The sequence below is a fragment of the Haemaphysalis longicornis genome, unplaced genomic scaffold (genome assembly GCF_048455015.1).
Source record: "Haemaphysalis longicornis isolate Haplotype H1 unplaced genomic scaffold, Haemaphysalis longicornis Haplotype H1 scaffold_5, whole genome shotgun sequence".
NCBI lineage: Eukaryota > Metazoa > Arthropoda > Arachnida > Ixodida > Ixodidae > Haemaphysalis > Haemaphysalis longicornis.
In genome coordinates this window covers 14,026,992-14,047,158 of record NW_027526385.1, presented here as the reverse complement: position 1 = coordinate 14,047,158, position 20,167 = coordinate 14,026,992, and the positions used below count along the sequence as shown (strand labels likewise).

General features: G+C 46.7%; 1 protein-coding gene across 1 annotated transcript in view; it reads right to left on the bottom strand.

Annotated features, from left to right (window-relative positions):
* Window positions 1-1,671: 1,671 nt before the first annotated feature.
* The window catches only part of LOC144137890 (lysosomal alpha-mannosidase-like), an 83,032-nt gene continuing 64,536 nt past the window's right edge, over window positions 1,672-20,167 (bottom strand). Inside the window, exons 24-26 of the mRNA XM_077669905.1 lie at window positions 15,789-16,019; window positions 11,644-11,796; window positions 1,672-2,152 (exon numbers count right to left, since the gene is read on the bottom strand). Of these exons, the coding sequence (XP_077526031.1) occupies window positions 1,916-2,152; window positions 11,644-11,796; window positions 15,789-16,019 (621 nt within the window). The 3' untranslated portion in view covers window positions 1,672-1,915. The remainder of the gene's footprint in view (window positions 2,153-11,643; window positions 11,797-15,788; window positions 16,020-20,167) is intronic.

Here is a 20,167-nt window from a genome sequence, read left to right as displayed (position 1 = left end):
ATGCCTGTGTGTTCAAGATTTCAGCGCGTGTTAAAGATCCCCAGCTGGCCAAAATTAATCCGGAGCCCTCCATTGCGGTGCGCCTCATCGCCTGAGTAGCATTGGCGCATTAAACCACACAATCAATCAATATAAATTGGCGCATGAACAAAGTGTTTTGAAGGATCTACCTTTTTCAAGCACATCAATTTATGTGTGTATATGTTCCTGCTGCTGTTTAGATTGCAGTGAGCCATGTTTTTTTGTGCTTTTGTGAGAAATCTATCCCGCAAGAGAACATGAGTGTTGGGCTGAGCTCCATTTCCTGGCCAGAGATTGGGTAGTACAGTCCAGCCCACTTATAGCGAGCACATCAGGAAACAGAAATGAGTTTGTTATATCCATTTTTCGCTATATCTGAACATAAATTAGATGTCTACAAATGGTAACGGGAAATGAAGGTTGGTTCTTTATAGCCGGGATTTTGTTAAAACTGGTTCGCTATAAGCGGGCTATACTGTATTACAGCATACACATGCAGGGAGAGCTATTGACGACAACCTTCTACAGACTTCAGGGCGCCACATGGAAGCAAAAGAAAAATGTCAAAACGACATGGTACATTTAGGGCAGCGCACTTAAGGGAAGAAAACATGTCAAAATGACACACTATCGTTCACATTAAAGCTGCACGTGTTGCTCTTTTTCATGCACGTTCAACCGCCACAGCTAAGGTGGTGTTGGCGTTATCTGCGATGCTGGAGCCAGAGGTGCATTCAGGCATGCATTTTCTGAGGGGGAAGATGATGTAATGGTGTGCCCTGTGCTCTTAGCACTGCTAGTGCAGAAAGCATTTGAAAAAGAAGGTGTGATTTCTTCCATGTACCTCACCTTTCCACGACTCCTCATTTGAATACGCCACTTGTAGCATTCCATGTACTCTATTAGTTAGAGGGTGCAGAAATACCTTTCATCTTGTAATGTATATGCTTTAGCAGGCAGCCCGAAGGAATAAGCATTGGGTTGCTGCCTTTATTATAAATAATGACCTAAGTGTAGATGCTAGCTAGGTAACAATATCTTTTAAGCCAAACTAAACTTGGAAAGATGTGTGGTGCGCCAATGTGGCAGCAATCTTTAGACGGTCCCTATAAAGATACATCAGTGAGCTGTAGAAGAGTTAAGTGGTTTCATATTCTGGAATTTAGTAGTGTCTGGCATGTTAGTCCCTCAAGATGCTTCATCAGGGTAGAAATTTGGGGTGGTTGGTACATTCGGCTCACTCTAAAGATGGTTTCATGATTGGTTTCAGTGTTAGGCAGGTAAGTATACAAGAGGTGTGAATGTGTGGATGCCAGGTGAATAGGCTGGCTGTAAGGGCCAAAAACATAGTTAAATGGAGACTACGCTGCACATATTATGCGAAGCGGTTGGATCAAAAGACATTGTCTTCTTCACCTTGAGATGGTTACAACAGATCCTTTAGTTGCGAAATAAATCAGTATGCCTCTGTGAGGCAAGTTATGCAATCTTTTTTGGGTGTGGGAATGATTCCTTACGTAATAAATTATCTGAGGAAGGGAACTTGGACTGTCCCACCATCGCCTCCTGTACAGGAGGTGATGGTCCCACATATGTTACGTGTTCGATGCATTACACAAGCGACATGCACATGCGGTAAGTATTTGCTGTTATTCACATTTATTACTCTTGGACTTCATACATGATGTCAACCTGTTTGTGTATACCTGTGAACTCGATTCGTTATGCCACGGCACACTTTAGAATTAACGAAAATATTACTGGCTTTCCTGACACAATATTCTTGAATACAATCTTAGCCTAGAGCCTATACCACTTATTTAATAAGAGGACTACGAAAAGAATTATCATACGTCGCACTGCATGAAAATATCGCAGACAAAACGACTCGTGTTCACTTGGGCCGCACTATGTTCCCGATGAAAGTTCTTATCTCTCCAAGGGCCAGCACTACGGCGGAAAGTCCATCACTGTCGAACACGTCTCCCTCCCGCCCAGCCGTGTTGTTATCCTTGGAGGAGGCTGCCATGGGGCTGGACCACTGGAGGGGCTCCGGCTGCTCGTCCATCCATCGACTTGCCGTCAGCGTCGTCTCTCGGATCTTTGCCAGCTGATACGTGGCCATCAGTGACTGCATATGTGCAGCAACATCAATCAGGTTCATGTTCGTTACGACCGTCAACCATTAGCACCACTTGCTAAGGGCCAAACGTGAACGGTTGGCCGTTAGCAAATGTTTAATGATCATTAAACATTAAACATCTGTTAACACCAGTTTAATTACCTTAAGGGGGCTCGTGAAGATGAAGTACACCTTTTTTACCTTTGAAAGTACTAGTCTTTTGTAACCCAGTTCCATTCCAGCCATGAAAGGTGCTTTTTAACCCCAAAAATTCAAGAAATACTCAAAAGCTTTCGAATTTAGCGCTAGAGTGAGGTAATATGGGCCAGCACTAAAACACAGTTATCTGTGTTAGCGTTTACAGGGTTCGCACAGGTCCTTGAAAACCTTGAAAACCCTTGAATTTAGAAGTGTCAATTTCAAGGCCTGGAAAGTCCTGGAATTTTTAAATGGTCCTTGAAAACCCCTGATTTTTCCGGAGAGAATCAATGGCCCTGTCTTTTCACAAGAATTTAAAGTGTTTGTCATGGATTTTAGGTGTTAACAAATGTAAAGAAACATTGTAACAAACAAGTTTCAGTGTATTGCGTGAAATTACCAGTTAGGTGGATTTTCATTATTACAAGGCAACATTGGGAGCAGGCACTTGTCAATCCAATCCATGTCACGATACAATCCAGCGAAAGCCAGCTTTTGTTCTTTTCCATCTAGTATGTGGAATCTCGCTCATTGCATGTTTGCTGTGCCTCATACACTCCATCTGCGTCTGCTTTTATGTGCAAATTGTGCTGCATAGTTCGTCCTGCCTTGCAGCGACGCTTGCTGATTTAATTTCAGCTGATAATCTTGCTGACAAAACAGGAGATGCAGGCAACATTAACCAAGTTTTGAAATCAAACAGCCTCGGCAAACACAAAGGAAAAAGAAAATCCTCTAAATGCCAGCCATAAAGTAAAAAAATAAAGTTGACGGAGCATTTACGAACCCGTTACACCTATCTAAATGTGCACTAATGTGCTTAGGGATTGTGCAATAAAAAACTTTTGCATTGTGTTTGAAAAGTAATAAATAATCTCAGATAAAACGTTAGATGGGGACCTTGAAAATGTGTTTTCTGGTCCTTGAAAGCCCTTGAAAACCCTTGAATTTTTGCTTCCGAAGCCTGTACGAACCCTGGTTTATCTGTGTTAGCGTTGAAGTAATCCAAACGAACGGAACTCCCCAAGCAACCACGGACGTCTGTGGGACGTCCGAAAAACAGCTGAACATATAATGTCAATTTTGGGCGGCCACGTCCAGGTTGGGATGTACATTTGCAGACGTACAGCGGACATCCAGCAACGGGTGTACGAAGGAAATACATTTCCGCATGTCGGAAGGACTTCCACCCGTGGACGTGCAAAGTTACCACGACGCGTCAAATAACACCGCAAATTGAATGCAAACCAAAAATAGAAAATCTACTCTGCTTTTCAATGAGAAAGATTTTGCACATCAAATCCCTGACATGTACATTGAAACTTGCAAGTTTCATCTGTACATTACTAAATTAAGCAGAATTAACTTTTTCGAAGTAGCTCACCGACTCAAATGGTATATTACTTGAGAACTGCTAACGAAACATGTAAAGCGAGTTTTTTACCGTGTTGTGTATGCTTCTCTACCCGATAGTGCGTGAGTGCTGTGCGGTGTAGTATTTGTTGTGGACACACAAGCTTCTCGTAATCAGGGTGTCGAACCGGAACCGAACCGAACCGAAAACCGGAACTGAACCGGTATTTTTGCCGGAACTGAACCCGAACCTGAACCGTTATTTTTTGAGCACGCTGAACCCGAACCGGAACTGAACCGAAAAAAGAAATAACGGTTACCGGTTCATGCCGAAACGGTTCGACCCTCTGTTGTTGACATTGCACAGTGAATGCAATTCAGGCTTTTTTTTCTTTCAAGTACCATCAACTTCGTACCTGCTCACTCACTTCCCCCTCCAGACAATTGAACACTATCACGCTCTATGTAACAACAAGGGAAATGAATGAGCACCAATGTAGCAATGGGCTGTTGCTGCTGGAAGCGCGAGCGTAGTGGAAGCTGACCAAAGGAAATGTCATCCTCCGCAGCTTGCAGGGGATATAAAACGACTTTGCCCTTCCCTAGCTGCAACTTTAGTGGAGAAATCAGGCTGCAGGAGTGCTCCAGTGTGCAGCAGCGAAAGCCCGATATGTGCAAACCTTTTCCATTTCATAATTTGTTTAAAAGGTCCGACACCTGCAAATTGTAATATTTGACAAATTTGACCGCAGGAGCTGCTCAGTGGCTAAACCGCTTGATGCTGACCACAAGTGGCTTCGATGTCCCTTACCCACGACCATTTTTGAGGACAGTACAGTGGACAAGCTCCGTTTTTTACAAGTACAAATAACAACAGATATGTCAGGGAAAACTGTTAAGGTGCGCACGTAATCTCGTGGCAAGAAACTGCAGTCCTCGACCTTGTCTTGGAAGCAGAAACAGTAATAAAGCAGATGACACGTGCAGAAAGGACGGCCGGTACCTCACACTGTCCCATTCGCCGAGCGATCATCTTTTCTGCTTGTTCTGCAGTTTTTTCTCTTTCAGATCTGCTTTTTTTTTCGAAGGTGCACTTGTACTGACTGCCCAACTCGCTACATTACTTCTACTGCTACTCGATCCGGAGGGGAGTACTGATTTGATTTGATTGTGGGGTTTAACGCGCCGACCCAGCACAGGCGATGAGGCGCGCCGTAGTGGAGGGCTTCGAATTAATTTTGACCACCTGGGGATCTTTAACATGCGCCGAAATTTCGTACACACGGGCGTTTTTGCTTTTCGCCTCCATCAGAAAAGCGGCCGCTTCGGCCGGGAATCGAACCCGCGACCTCGCGCTCAGCAGTGCCTTAGCCACTGAGCCACCGAGGCAGGTCAGAGGGGAGTACTGCTGTGGACGAATTAAAGAGCGCCTACCCAAAAAAGTTATTCTCATGCTCCGCGCGTAAAATTTCCCTTTCATTTTGTAACAGCATAATCTGTTATAAGATTACGCAATGTAGCACACGGAACGATGGCCGGGGGTCAGGCGGTACGATGACATACTGATTGTAATGCACACATCCAGTATAGCTTTCGCAAAAGGAATCGCAGTGGTTAGAGCAATAATGCAGTGACTGAGCGTTAATTAAAGCTAACTTTTAACAAAAGTGTGGCTAACACATTCGATAGGGTGACAGCTAAGAAATTATTCAGGGTGACCAAATGATCTAATTCATTGGTAGTATTTATGTGCCTGTAGTAGGGTTTTTCTGTTTTGTTACAAATATAAAAAAAATGTGCGCCATTGGTATTAAGCGCTGATATTTCAACACGCCAGTACGCAGACCTAAATTTAAGGCTTCAAGGTAAGCGTGATAGGCGATTCCACAGCGACGATTGCGATTTCAACAAAAAATGAAAGGGCAGAATATATATCCCACCGTCATATCTCTTGGCGGTGGCTTTATGAATAGTCGCTAGGACAACATAAAGTCTGGACGAAAAAGTAGGTAGTAAATCGTCACCACTCCATCTGTTTTTCTAATATCTCGTGATTATTTAAAGTTTGCTTTGCAATTGCGCCACTGCCCTTGGGGAACAGCAGCATTTTGAATTTTCGTTTGTGTTTTGACTTTACTGTCGCTTTAAACTACTAGATGTTTTTTTTCTAATTTCAGTGACAATTCAACTCATCGAACCGGTTCGCGAACCGGTTCAAGCTCCCGAACCGGTTCGCGAACCGGTTCGGCACGTGATTTTGTCGAACCGGAACTGAACCGGAACGAAATTATTTCACCCGAACCCGAACCGTAACCGAACCGGTATTTTTTTCGGTTCGACACCCTGTTCTCGTTAATAAAAAAATTGTGATTCTCTAAATAGTTACTGAACATCCAAAATACATCCGATTTCGGACGTCCGATGGACGTACGAAAGTGCTCAAAATCGGACGTCCCATGGACGTACAGTGTATGTCTATCCGTCCTGAAACGGATGTCCTGCGGACGTCCTCTAGAGCCGGAGTGGACGTACGCTGGACGGCCGACGGACGTTCGGTGGTTGCTTGGGTGAAAGCCGCACTGCAATCAATCGCCCAGTCAATGTTTCTTGGCCATTCCCCCATTACAGGATAGAAAACCAGGCTCTACACCTGGTTGGCCTCCCGGCCTTTGTCACCTTTTTTTCTCCTCCTCCATGTTTCATTGGCGGTCGCAGGCCGCCAATCACAAAGGGAAGATTCTGTGACGTCACATAGACGTCGCCGGAAACGGCTGGGGAGCCGCCACAGCCTCATGTTTTCTTTTGCATCTCAGTTATTTGTTTCAAGTTCGCGATAAAATTTTGATCATTGTTTTCAGGACAAAATAGTCATTTTAATGAATCACACTTGTATTTTGCCTTCGGGGCTCTTTAATGGAACGTCTCACTTTGTTAGTGTGTATCTCGCCAGACATACTTCCACAGCCGCGTAATTTTTGTTTGGGGCAACACCGGTGTAGTTAACGTGTAATCAATTATATCCCGGCATAGAGCACGCAGTATCTTTGAAAAGCCGCAGCCCACACAAGCACCACACTCTCTTCCCGGCCGCATTTCCAACTTGCTCAAGGAGGTCATACTAGTCCGCAATAAGAACTTTTCCAATTTGGGTTTTGTGTAGCCTTAAATTTTACCACTTACACGCTTCGGTCACTTTCTTGTCACGCCTGTCTGATAGGCCAGCTCATGCTGTCAGAAACGGGATCTAGGCAAGCGACAATTTTCTGTGAATCCGCAGCACGACCACAGGCTAAAATTTCGTATTTAGTGCTGACAGCTTTTTGCTACACTTTCGAGTTACGACAGAGCCGACCAGTTCATAAAGCACTGTCGGCTCGTTGTCTCAACTTTACTTTCAGGATTTTATCACATACCCAAAGAAGCTGACCTTAGTACTAATAACATCTAACCTCTTGAATTAAAGCGGAAAGTTCTTCTTGAAGTTGCTCATCAACTGCTCATCGATGAGCTTAATTGGGTAAGACCGCGGAACTTACCTGAGAGCACTTTCATCAAGAAAAACGGCTTACACCCTTGACCATTCTTTAACCCTATTTTTATCCAAGACGAATATCTTCGTTTTTCTTTTTTCCCCGCACCAATAAAAATATGGAATTAGTTACCCGTCCCTGCACTCTCATCTGTCGAAATCGACACGGTGAAAAGCGCACTAGACGGGGACAGAAAAAAAGACAGTGGCACAGGACGAGCGCTAAACACATATAGTTTGGAAGAACAGGGCCCATTGTGCTAGAAAGCAGACTATTCAACGCATAAATTTGGGCTCGTTGGTGATACGACTTCGACATGGTAAAAAGCGCACTAGACGGGGACATAAGAAAAGACAGTAACAAGTAACACGGGACGAGCGCTTGCCCGTGTCACTGTCTTTTCTTATGTCCCCGTCTAGTGCGCTTTTCACTATGTCGAAGTCGTATCACCAACGAGCCCAAATTTATGCGTTGAAAAGTCTGTCGAAAATTTGGAGGTGCACTTGAACCGAAGCGCCACTGTCCCGAGCCGATGTCGTCTTTTTACTCTGTAGTTTTGTTTCATTGTTTTTGCACAAAAGCGACTTGTGTACAAGTGTACCTTTCTGGTCACTCCTATATACTGAAATTCCGCAGTATTGAACCGATAAATAAATGAATAATACCATCCCGCTGCGGTGTCAAGCATGCGACTTCCAGAAACGCGCGGCGTGCAGGTGTCTGTGATGCGGAAGCAATTGAGAGTCAAAGGACCACAAGGTACATCAGACGACAGGGAGTTAAAATACTCTATTTTCTGGTGCACGCGATTTTCAGGATAAAGCGCTGGACACATGTACGACTGGTACACGCGATTCGCATGCGACTGATCGTTACGATTGATCGTTAGGACCCGTTTTGGCGTCGATCGCTGGTCGGAGGAGGCTCACGACGTGCGTCTGGCAAGCCAGATGCAGTCGTGCCATCGTTGCAATCGTCGTGAGGCCACAGCCAATGAGAGCCCGCTGAGCCCCAACCCCCCGCAACCGGCGTGCGTTGCTCTGGTCGCCTCGGGTGTTGGAAACTTTAGGCTTAGCATCCTGGCGGATATTTGATTGCCGCTATCTGTGTAACTGCGAATGACAATCCGTAACACAACTTTTCACCACACTATCATCCCCTTTCTCGCATAAGCTACTTCTTTTTAGCGATCAGATTGATTCAGAAGAGCAGCGACAAGCGCGGTTGCTACCGTGGTCTGCGCCGGTTCGAGCCGCTGAGTGTGCCGTGCTGGCAGGCGCGACCGGCGTGTGCGCGGACTGTTTCCGAAGGCAGAAAACACTTCGCGATTGCCTGCTTTATCAATTTCTTGCGAACAAACGCACGGAATCTCCAAATTCAGCTCAGCGATCGTCGTAGTTGAACATCTGCGTAGCCTGTTTCGATGTTTCCGCGCAGGTATTGCCATCTCTCGACCGATCGGCGCACCGTCTGCCGCGCGATCTGATCGCCGCTTTTAAAATAAGCCCTGATAACAATCCCAAGCACAATTTTTCACCACACTAACACCTACTTTCTCGCATGTGGAACTTTTTAGCGATCGGATTGATTCAGAAGAGCAGCGACAAGCGCGGTTGCTACCGTGGTCTGCGCCGGTTCGAGCCGCTGAGTGTGCCGAGCTGGCAGGCGCGACCGGCGTGTGCGCGGACTGTTTCCGAAGGCAGAAAACACTTCGCGATTGCCTGCTTTATCAATTTCTTGCGAACAAACGCGCGGAATCTACAAATTCAGCTCAGCGATCGTCGTAGTTGAACATCTGCGTAGCCTGTTTCGATGCTTCCGCGCAGGTATTGCCATCTCTCGACCGGTCGGCGCACCGCCCGCCGCGCGCCGCGGGGGCCGGTCAGCGTATACGCCTCGAGATTCGCGATCGCTGCGCCGCCTGCCGCCGCTTCTCCGCGGCGTTTGCGGGATTAGCGCTGCGTGGCTGATAGGCGGTCATGCAGTGTTTTGGTTCTCTTTCGCTTCTCTTTGCCTTTCCGCGCACTAAACAACTTGTTATGGTGACGTCTGTAAGCTAACTGCACGTTTAGGGCACTTAAAAAAAACAGCTGCGTCTCTTGGTAGAGCGCCCTAACGCCAACAAGAGCTACCCGGGGAGGCGGTTCTGCGCGCTTCTTGGCCGCTCTTGCGGGCGTCGGCGACGGCAGCAGCATATCACCGAGGTCACCTTCGAACACGTCAGCACAAGTGAATTCTATTATTGTCGCCTCGTTTAGACGTGATATTGGCACTGTAAGTGGTTGGTTCGTTTTGCAGCGCAGACAACCAATGCGGCTTTGCTTCGAATATGTACGTCGTAGAAAAATATGTTTCGGGGATGTGATAATCCAATCGCTGACAAAAACGTGTGCCTTTTATGGGAATATAAGCCACGCGAAAATGTTAAGTACACTCAAAGGTTGTGCATTGTCCGATTTGTGCCCACTCATGCCTTATAGTAAGAACCAAGGTATATGTTAATGAAACCACGGGAAAATGAATGGTCTGCAAGTCAGGAATAAATAGAATAGTCGTACAGGAATGAACAAAAAAACCGAGTGCAGCCTCTGAAATGCTAAAGAAGTTTGTTTGAGCAAGGTAGTATTTACCAGACCAACTAGATGCGAAATGCACTATTTCGCTAGACATGGGGGGGGGGGGGGGGGGGGGGGGAGGAGGACGCTCAGCTATTGTTGCTTACAAATTCGTGGCGAAATCAACGAATGAACGTTTTAGTAATCACACACACAAGCTGTGTGTTCACTTTTCGTTTGTTTTTCACCTTCAACGAACGGCTGATCACTCGGCGGACGCATTTTTTGAAGAATACAGGGTAGGCAGTTCACAAGCGCTACGACGTGTCGTTGGAAGAGTTGATTGATTGATTGCAGGTTTTAACGCGCCGACGCAACGGAGACGACGAGGCACGCCGTAGTGGAGGGCTCCGGATTAATTTTGACCACCTGGAGATCCTTAACGTGCGCCGAAATCTCGTACACACGGGCTTGTTGGAAGAGTGTCGTATCTGATAAGGGTCTCTGATTTCGGTTTATGCTAGATTCTGCAGTCTCCCTGTGTCATATGACGATGTTTCGAAGAAGAGTTTGGTCACGGACGCGGATTACTTTATAAGCCCATCTTCGCGCTTATCGTGGAGGGTAAATGTAACAGATGAATCTTTGCGAGCGCTCACCTCGGCACAAGACGACACAGCATTAAATTTGTCGTCGTGTGCTGACTCCGGAGTGTAATTTTGCATTATCCATCATACTTCTTTGGTACCGTTTCTGAAATTTATGCCGCATTGGATTGTTCATGGTACTGATCACTATCTGATATGTGATAATGGCAGGCGTAACTTGCGTGCTGTCAGGTATGAGTGCTCCGCTGGATTTTGTAATTTACATCATAAGTCGATTTACATCATAGTGTGTATGGCCGCAACATGACCATCGGAGGAAACACTGCTTACGGAGACACTGCCACTAAATTTCAGGGCAGCGGAATTGCAATCAGCTGCATGCAAATGCTGGCTTCGGGAGGCCAGCCTGTGACACACGCCCGGCGCTCATATAGATCTCACTAAGATCGCGTCATAAACAACACACCATGCTTGCAAACAGAGTGCCCGCTCCACGTTATTCGGTATTTCGAACGCGGACAAACGGTAAATCGCTGTCTTGAAAGAGCCCCAAAAGCAACGGCGACAGGGGGGAGCGGGCCGGGGACTCCCGCGCCTGCTTTTGAAACGGGCCGCTAGGGGGATTTCAGTGGCGCCCCTACAGGCCGCGCTCGAGGCGTATACGCTTGCATCGCGGCAGATATCTGATCGCCGCTTTTAAAATAAGCCCTGATAACAATCCCAAGCACAATTTTTCACCACACTAACACCTACTTTCTCGCATGTGGAACTTCTTTTTAACAATCAGATTGATTCAGAAGAGCAGCGTCAAGCGGTTGCTACCGTGGTCTGCGCCGGTTCGAGCCGCTGAGTGTGCCGAGCTGGCAGGCGCGGCCGGCGTGTGCGCGGACTGTTTGCGAAGGCAGAAAACGCTTCACGATTGCCTTCTTCATCCATTTCTTGTGAATAAATAAGGGGAATCTACAAATTCAGCTTAGCGATCGTCGTAGTTGACCATAGAGCAAAAACAGTGGGCGGAGCGACGCCGACGACGCATCGTACACGCGCATCGGGTCATGTGTCTCAAATTCACGTGTACGACAAGTCGTGGCAACAGTCGTAACGATCCGTCGCATGCGAATCGCGTGTACCGATCGTACATGTGTCCAGCGCTTAAAGCGGTGTGCAGGCATCCGTGAGGCGTAAGCGAGAGTCAAGAGACCATATGTAACAGACAGCAGGGAGTTAAAAAAACTCCGGAAGGTGGGTATACTGACTCGTAAGGGCACGATGATGCTGGCCGTGAGTGTTTCCTTGGCTGTGACGGCTGGCTGCATGTATTCGAGGCGGAATAGGACCTTGCCCGGCTCGAAGAGGTGCAGTGTCAGTATCTGCACGCCTTTCGGTAGAGCAGCTCCCAGGCCGCGGAACTGCGGGAAAAGGGAAAAAAAAAAAACCTAGGGTCAAGGCTAGCGCGAAACTGCTCGATTTTTTCACCTAGACCACCTACTCTGCCGATTGATTCTCATCTGCTGGCCATAAAACCAAGGCCAGACGCTCTGCAAAGCACCGTATACATATTCGCTCTCTTCGTGCTATGCCGAATTGTTAGCTTTCTGAAACTTTTGTGCGTTTCGAATCCAGGAGCCCTACATTGGAGTGAACCATTATTCCATTCTTTTTGTTTTGTTTGCTCTTTTTGTTTTGTTTGCTTTTGTGTTTGCCGTCAGCGTCTGGCAGCGCCCGGCTGTCATCTGTTATCCAAGCGACGCGCGCGTTCCCGTCTCTTTCGTTTGTATGCTGCACAGGATATCTTATTTCATAGGGATGTGTTTCGCCCTAAACTAGAATGTTTGTCTTTGATCGCCACTATTGTGGATCTAATTCCGCGGTTCCAGAAATAAACACAGAAAGATAAATGCTCGCAGGCCAAAAGTCGCGGAATTCGATTCGGCGACACTCGTCTGTGCACGTCGTTTTGTTGACTGCTCCTTCGACGCACAAGTTCGTTAAAATAAACTTTTTTGTTCCTTGAAAAAACCTGCGTCGTCTTTTGGCCACCTGACATTTTGAAAGTGGGCTACCGCACACTCAGTGTGCATGTGTGTGTGTGTGTGTGTGTGTGTGTGTGTGTGCGTGCGTGCTTGCGTGCCCTTACTGCACCCCATATTTACATCCTATTGACCCGTGAGGGTGTTAAAAAAGTTTCGTATCACGCGTGCTACTTGGCTCGGTTGGCGAGAAACGCCCCTCCCCATTTCGTTGCGCGCGTGTCGGTGTTTCTCCAACTGTACCAAATAACGCGCGATTCTTACGTATTTGAATAACTGTAACGGTAAATCGGCGCCCACGCCTTACGGCATGCGACATATCTTGGCCTAACATGATAAATTTAGGTAATCTCGTTTCGTTAGAGCAATTGAAGGTAGGCGTACGTATAGTCACGTGGGTACCTCGCTCGAAGGCAAAAAGCTTCAGTACTCCTTTTTGTTCCGATTTAGAGAAATAAGTTCCAAAAATAATAACAATGAGAAAAGGTAAGGACTCGGGAGTGTTTTTAAGGTGCGGAGTATACCTACGACCGCACAATGTCCGTCCGCGTCCATCCGCGCGCACACCACTATCAAGCGAAAATCAAGCGAAATTCGATTTGAGCGGCGAGTTGCAGTTTCATTTAGGGAATAATCAAGGTGCAACTCACGGTTCAAATCCAATGACGGTCGGAGCGCAAATCGGATGTCACTCGGGGCACAACTTGTACGTCATTTCGAGCCCCCGTACTCCGCACCCTCCACGGAGTGGAGATGCTGCCATTTTTACATTACTTTCACGAACACATTTCTCCGCGCGCAGATAGCGCATGCAGTGCTCGTTTCGTAGCCATTTGGGTATTTTCAAAAGTAAGCTTTCAGCGTCTCACTGATGTCTGTACAGTCCACCCAAAACGCCCAGCAGGAAAGCCAACTTTCTCGGGCGATGATCATGGGTGAAGAACAATTGAAACGTTTCCCGCGGTCGGAATCGAACTTGGGTTCCTGGCGTTGTGAAGCCGACGTCTATCGGATGCGCCATTCCGGCCTGCTAGAAGCAGTTTGGAATTGGAGAAGTGGGCATGGACGTGCAAAATTAGACTGAAAACGCTCCCCTCCGCCTAACGACGACGATGGTTGAACGCTAGAAAAAACGGTGGAATGTCCGCATTAGTAATGTACTAGAGAGGACAATAGCGGTGCAGTAAACTGCTCCGATAAAAAGAGTGCTCTCTTTTCGGTTGGTTCGCTCGGTGTCAGACTTGATTTTGGAAAGGTTCGCATTCCCCCACCGTCGTTTCGACAGCGATTTAGTTGAGTTTTTGTACCTTCTGGCTGTTTTTCAGTTAAAAACAAATTTATCGATGAACTCTCAAACAAGGAGGAAAATGTAACGAAGGTGATAAACATCCCTGTGGTGTGCAGACGAGTACCCTGCAGGACGAGCATGGATCAGTATTACGCTTAAATTGTTCCGTTGTGGCTATGTCGTTCTCATATTTTCATTGTTGTTCATTTCGTTTTCATGGTTTCCATTTTGAGTGGTCCCTGACTGGCTGAAAGCAGACGATCCGCATGTGACGCAGAGCAAACAAATAGGCGTGTCGGTATTTGTGCGTGTATTAATCAGAGGACCCGGAAGTGACATTCACTATGTCTCGATTGAAGTTGACGTGAAATGAACATTTTTTGAAACGGAAAATCTCACCCCTGAAGTTAATACAATTACAGTTGAACCTCGTAATAACGAACACTGATATAGCGAATTATCGGCTATAGCGAACTAAATACAAACTTTGGGTGGTCACGCTTTATTTCAACGACACTTATTCTTTCATAACGAAACTAAAACCGCGATAGCCGCGCGCTATATCTGATATAACGAAGAAATATTTGACCAGGAGGGTTATGCTCGGGTGCAAGTTAAGAACGGCAACGGAATACGAAGGTGCTTTTATTACTTTCTGTCATTGCATTTCTATAAAACTGTCTTGTCCTTTATTATTTTCGCGGAACTCTCATATAGTTTTTGCATCGTTTCCTAAATGCTTGTATTTCTTTTTCTATTCCACCCTTCTACAACCTGAACAAGATGTGCCTGTATTTTTTGCAAATTTTTGCAAAGTATAATTATGATTTGTTTGATTTATGTCAAGCTCTGAGACTATGTAAACTTGTTTAGTGCTTGTATTTGTAAACTTTTTTCCCGTATTTATCGTACTTGCAGTTGCAGTTGTAGCTGTGTAAGTGTTGTTTTGATAATTGCTCTCGCGTAATCTTGAATATTTCACGAAATTGTTCATGCCGGCTGTGTGTGTTTGCCTGTGATCGGCGCCAGTCGTTGCCGCGGGTGGCCGAGGAACCCTCACGCCGTCGCAGAACGGCTTTTACCCTGGTCACCTGCCACTTTTGTGAAGACAAACAAACAAAGAAACAAATAAATAAATAAATAAATAAATAAATAAATAAATAAATAAATAAATAAATAAATAAATAAATAAATAAATAAATAAACAAAAAAAATAAATAAATAAATAAATAAATAAATAAATAAATAAATAAATAAATAAATAAATAAATAAAAGAAGTTGCCACTGTGCCTCATCACCGCAGCCGGATGTTATCCGCGCGGCGCAAGTAGTTCGTTACTGGGAATATTTTGAACATGGCCCAAGCCGTTTCCGTAATCTTGTGGACTGAATATGGCTATAAACGGCTGCAACGACGATAGACAAAATACGCGAGAAAAGGCAGACAATATCACGCATTCATTGCAATCTCCTTTCAAAGCTCGCGCGACCGTTGACAGCCGGGTCTGTCGCTTAGGTGCAGTGATACCGTACATGAGCTATTGTCGTTCTTAACTTGTTCCCGAGTATAGAAGCTACTTGACAAAAAAAAAAAAAAACAAAAAAACGCCGTCCGAAATTGCAGAAGTATAAAGGCCCTTTTGTTTGGGGACACTGCTAAAAACTTCATCCGGCTCAGTGCTGTGAGTAGCCACCAGACGAAGATTACATCCTTCATCAAACGAATAAGGACGTAGGCCTATTTCGTCAAGTGAACTTTGTTCTATTGTAATTTCATGTGCTCATGTTCCGGTTCGGTGAGGTTGAAATGCAACAAGGGTAAGGTCAGGGTTACCTTGTTCATAGTGTATTCAGCGCCTTAAAAAATGCATTTTTGTATTAAGTATTTTTGCGCGAGTGAGATGCTCGATTTGTTAGAGTCAATTTTTAGCTCTACTGTTACAACGAATATCGGATAGAACGAACTAATTTCCTGTCCCAATACTAATTCGTTATAACGAGGTTAGACTGTACCGGATGATTGCGTACTGATAAGCATCACGACGCAGTACCGTAGCCGAGGCCGCGCCCTTGCCGACTTACGCTTCGCGTCTCAAGAGATCGCAGACTCGGTGACGTGGCTTCCGAGAAGGTCAGCAGAGGGGCCAGAACGATGGAGTTTGCGAGTTGGCGGACCCGTTGCGAGGCCACGATGGGCGAACCGAGGTGCAGCAGGTGCCGGCCGCGTACCACGATGCCCTTCTTGTCGATGCCCAGGTCGTTCAGGGGCTGATCTGTGCCCTTGCTGTCAAAGCTCGTGAAACGCCGGTGCACCTGGTATTGCGGAAGAGGAAGAACACATAGAACTGAATGGAACTCGGATGTGGCGGTGAACGCAATGCCCTCCATATGATTGCATCAAAGACAGTGATGTTTTACCCGCGGAGCAGTTGTACTATATGCAAAAAGGGCAAAAATTTTATGGGAAAAAATGGCTGCCGCTCAGTTTAGCTGACTATATACAAAGCGAAAGCAATTGGCTCAGCCTCGTTAAACTTGGTTTCACCGTGTGTTCGAGATTTCGGCGCACGTTAAAGGTCCCCAAGTGGTCAAAAATTAATCCGGAACCCTCCACTACGGCGCGCCTCATCGCCCATGCAGCGTCGGCGCGTTAAACCTCATAATCAATCAAGTCATGGTTTCACGTGGGTAAATTTTGGTTTAGCTGTAATTGCAATACTATTCGTCCGAAGCCTGCCTTTGTCGAGAGTTGTAGTCCTGCTTCCGGCGTTTTCCGAGCCGACCAGCTCGCTCTTCAGCCTTCGAAGCTATACTCGGTTACAACTTAACAACGGCAACAGAAGTTGCCGCTGTGCCTCATCACCGCAGCCGGATGTTACTCCGCGCGGCTCAAGTAGGGCGTTACTGGGAATATTTTGAATGGGACGAGTCGTTTCCCTGATTTTTTTGGGCTTAATATGCTTGTAAACGACCCCAGTGACGACAAACAAACTGCGTAAAAAAAGGCAGACGATATCATGCATTTAGCAATCCCCTTTCAAAACGCGCGCGCCCGTTGACATCCGGGTCTGTCGCTTAGGCGGAGTGATACCGCACATGAGCTATTGCTGTTCTTAACTTGTTCCCGAGTATAGCTTCGCACGCTTGACATTCCGGACCCTCTCCAGGGAAGCAGTCCGCCGCGCGATATCAGCGGGGTGGTCTGACTCCGCTTGCCAATGACGGCTCAGGGCCTCCCGCTCCCACCCCACACTCAGAGAAGACGGCCCGGCCTCGATCTCATCCACGGCCAAGATCGCATGCACGCGGAGAGTCACGTGGTCAGGCGACGACTCAGCTGCGGAGAGCGCATGCGCCAAGCCGGCAGCGGCGGCGAATGCGGCTTGCGAACGCGGCCGTCGGCGGAGCTAGACCCGGAGAGTCACGTGATGCGCAGCTGCAATCAAATGAAGGTCAAATGAAGGTCAAATTCCCCGCGACGCTGAAACGGTTTCACAAGACTAGTAAAGCTTTGCTACAAAAAATGTGGTTGATGTCTCTCTCAGGAATCGGTAAAACACGAAAGTGAAGTGTGTCTTGACAGGAGCATTTAAATGTTTAATGTGCATCCATATGAACTTGCACATCGCTGTTTATATTACGTCGGTATGGCACCGTTCGACGCACCAACGTTAGACACTGGATTGTACGCGCCACAGTCCCTTGAAAACCTTGCGAACGAAACCGAACCGACACCGAACCGAAATCGAAAGCAGTGAGTGGGGGAGGGTGCCTGAATTCACCCGCGTCCCGTGTGCATGAAGACGCTGGCATCGAGGCGCCAACTGTCGGCGCTCATTAGCGTCATGATGAACTACTTCGCTTCGCCTCTCCTAGACGGCAGCACCATTTTAATGCAGAAGAGGGTAGTGGTAAAGATATAAGGTGCGTTCATAAACCTACTTGCGTTTCAATTCAGAGCCCAGTCGGCATAGCGCTGAGCACCTCCAGTTGCGGCAAGAGAGTGCGGGGCTCGAATGCGGGCGGAGCCGCGCCGATGGGGGTGCGTTCCAATTTCCCCTTTAGACGGCTTCGTTGCCGTCTTCGCAGACAGCCCGCCATGTTAAGCACCCTTCCAGTTATCTAACGAAGCAGTCAACGAAGACTACTTCGAGGAGACGGCATCAAAGTCAGCAACGATGCAGGCCACCTTCCTGTCTAAACTAATAAGTAACGCCAGCGCCACTTTTTTGCTTATTAATGTTGGAATAAAAGCACTTGTCCTTTTATTAAAATATTTGTTTAATTTACCAGTGGTTAAGATGACTGTTTAATTTTTAAATTACGTATCGTTTGTAAAAAGGGTAAGTCTCGTGCCCCGCGCGGGGTACGAGATCTAGCCCCCTCGCGGTGGCTCCTGCCCCGTAGAAGTGACGTCAAACTAAACTAGTCACGTGACTTCCTGTGGCGTCACTTTTTTTTGCACATTTGAAGGAACGGCGTGTGTGTGCGCCATGCGGGATTCCGGCCTTGGCTCCAACCGCAAGCCTGCGCAACGTTACATCCTTATCGCCTAGCACAGCGGCTGCCTCGCGGCGCTTTTTTCTTGTTGGGAGGATTGTTTGCAGTTATTTATTGAGTATTTCTCGTGAACTTGCTGCTGCTAGTCTTGGTAAGCCTAACGCATCCTATTTTGGCAAGCTGCTTCGCCCCGCTTTTTTCCGTGCTCCTTTTGTTGCTGTTAAATATGTTGCTAGCTTCATATTGTCTTGCAGTTCGCGTGCCATCGGCTTTATGCTCCTGCATTCGTTGTCTACTTGTTCCGATCGCTACTTGCATTCCGAGCCTTGTATTTTGATTCTGGCGTGAAACGTATTACGTGCGGATCAGTTTTCCAGCGCTTTGCGCCGTGGCTAACGAGGTAGCTGACTTTGATGACGTGATAACGCGAGCGACGCAGTGTCAGCGGCGTCAGTGTGCACGAATCAAGTATCGTCAGGTAGCGCAGGGCATCGTCGAACGCAATCCGTCCTCGCATGTAGCCTGTTCTGCAATTTTTCTCCCGGGGCACTGCAAGAAACGTTACTACCCCGCGAAACGATCCGTGCACGCTGCATGCAGGGAGCGCAGCTCCACTTTAGTGGGTGGCCTGGTGAATGGGAGAGCCCAGCAGCCGCCCGTCCATGGGCAATATAGGTACTTAGCTATCGCTGAAACCAGCCGCTCACTGGCTGGCTTCCTGTGCAAGGAGGCTCAAGCTCCAAATGTGCAAGTTCGGGAGAAGTCAAGCCGATAAGATCGCCGTTTCTGCCAAGCTTGACACTTGTGTTAAATAGTGCTTTCAAGTTTGGTGTGCTCAAGGTAAACAAGTGGCTCTTGTTGTTCATCTATGTTTTTCGAATTTGTTGCTTCGAATAATACTATTGTGCTTTCATGATATGCAAGACTTCAAATGAGCTGCGAATTCTAAGCAATCTGTAGGCAGCCATTATTGAATGCACAGGAAGCAACGTTTTGTCTACCTTAAAATTTTCTACATAGGGTATGTGGAACTGCCAGCTAGCAAGTTTAATGAAAGGTTGCTATCTGCTCAATTATAGTAAAGAGGTAGCAAGGGATAGATAGGATAGCCCTCCCTCCTCACCAGCTGATCGTCTGGCAGCGTCTCATAACTTCCTTCACAATTACCGCATGGATTTTAGTTCCCTAACCTTTGCCCCAGTGCCTTCTTCAACCCGGTTAGTCAACAAAACTTCATCCTGCATCTGTTCTGTTTATGTATTTTGGTACGCTAGTTTTTTGTTTACTCGTGTTTGGCTTGGAAGTCAACATAACCAACAACAATACTTTCATGCCCACTCAGTTGGATGGCCAGTAATGGTGAGAGCTTCTCTCGCAGGCTTACGGAGGATTCACGAATTCTGATTGACTGTGACTGACTGTGACATCAATGTACCCATCCGGAGCACCCTGTGGAATTCAACTCGACGTTAATACTTGTGTTCACAGCTGTTAATTGTCTGCTCTGTGTTTGGGGGAGGGGGGTGAACAGTAAAAGTTTCTAATTGCAAAGAGATATTTCATGTTATTTTGCTTTTTAACTCTGTGCTGTGTAAAAAACTGTTTCGGCTAATTGCTTAAGTGACTATACTTAGTCGTAAGGGCCATAATGCAGCGTCCCATATTTTGTTTCCAACGATGCATACCCAGCAGAGCCCAACTGCTAGAAAGCACATTCTCTGGTGGTGGTAATTAGCTTGAAGAAAAACAGGGCACTGAAACTATTTTTTAAGCTAACAAGCCTAAAAAACAGGTTATGGAGCACATCTACGAGGGAATGGTTCTTGTACAGCTTGACATTATCCTCTCCCGTGAGTACTTAATACCTTGTGCAGGAACTGGAGCCGAGGACACCTATGTGGACGTGAATGTCTTTATTGGTGTTTGTGAATATTGCAGTACAGCTGAAAGCTGTATGTATC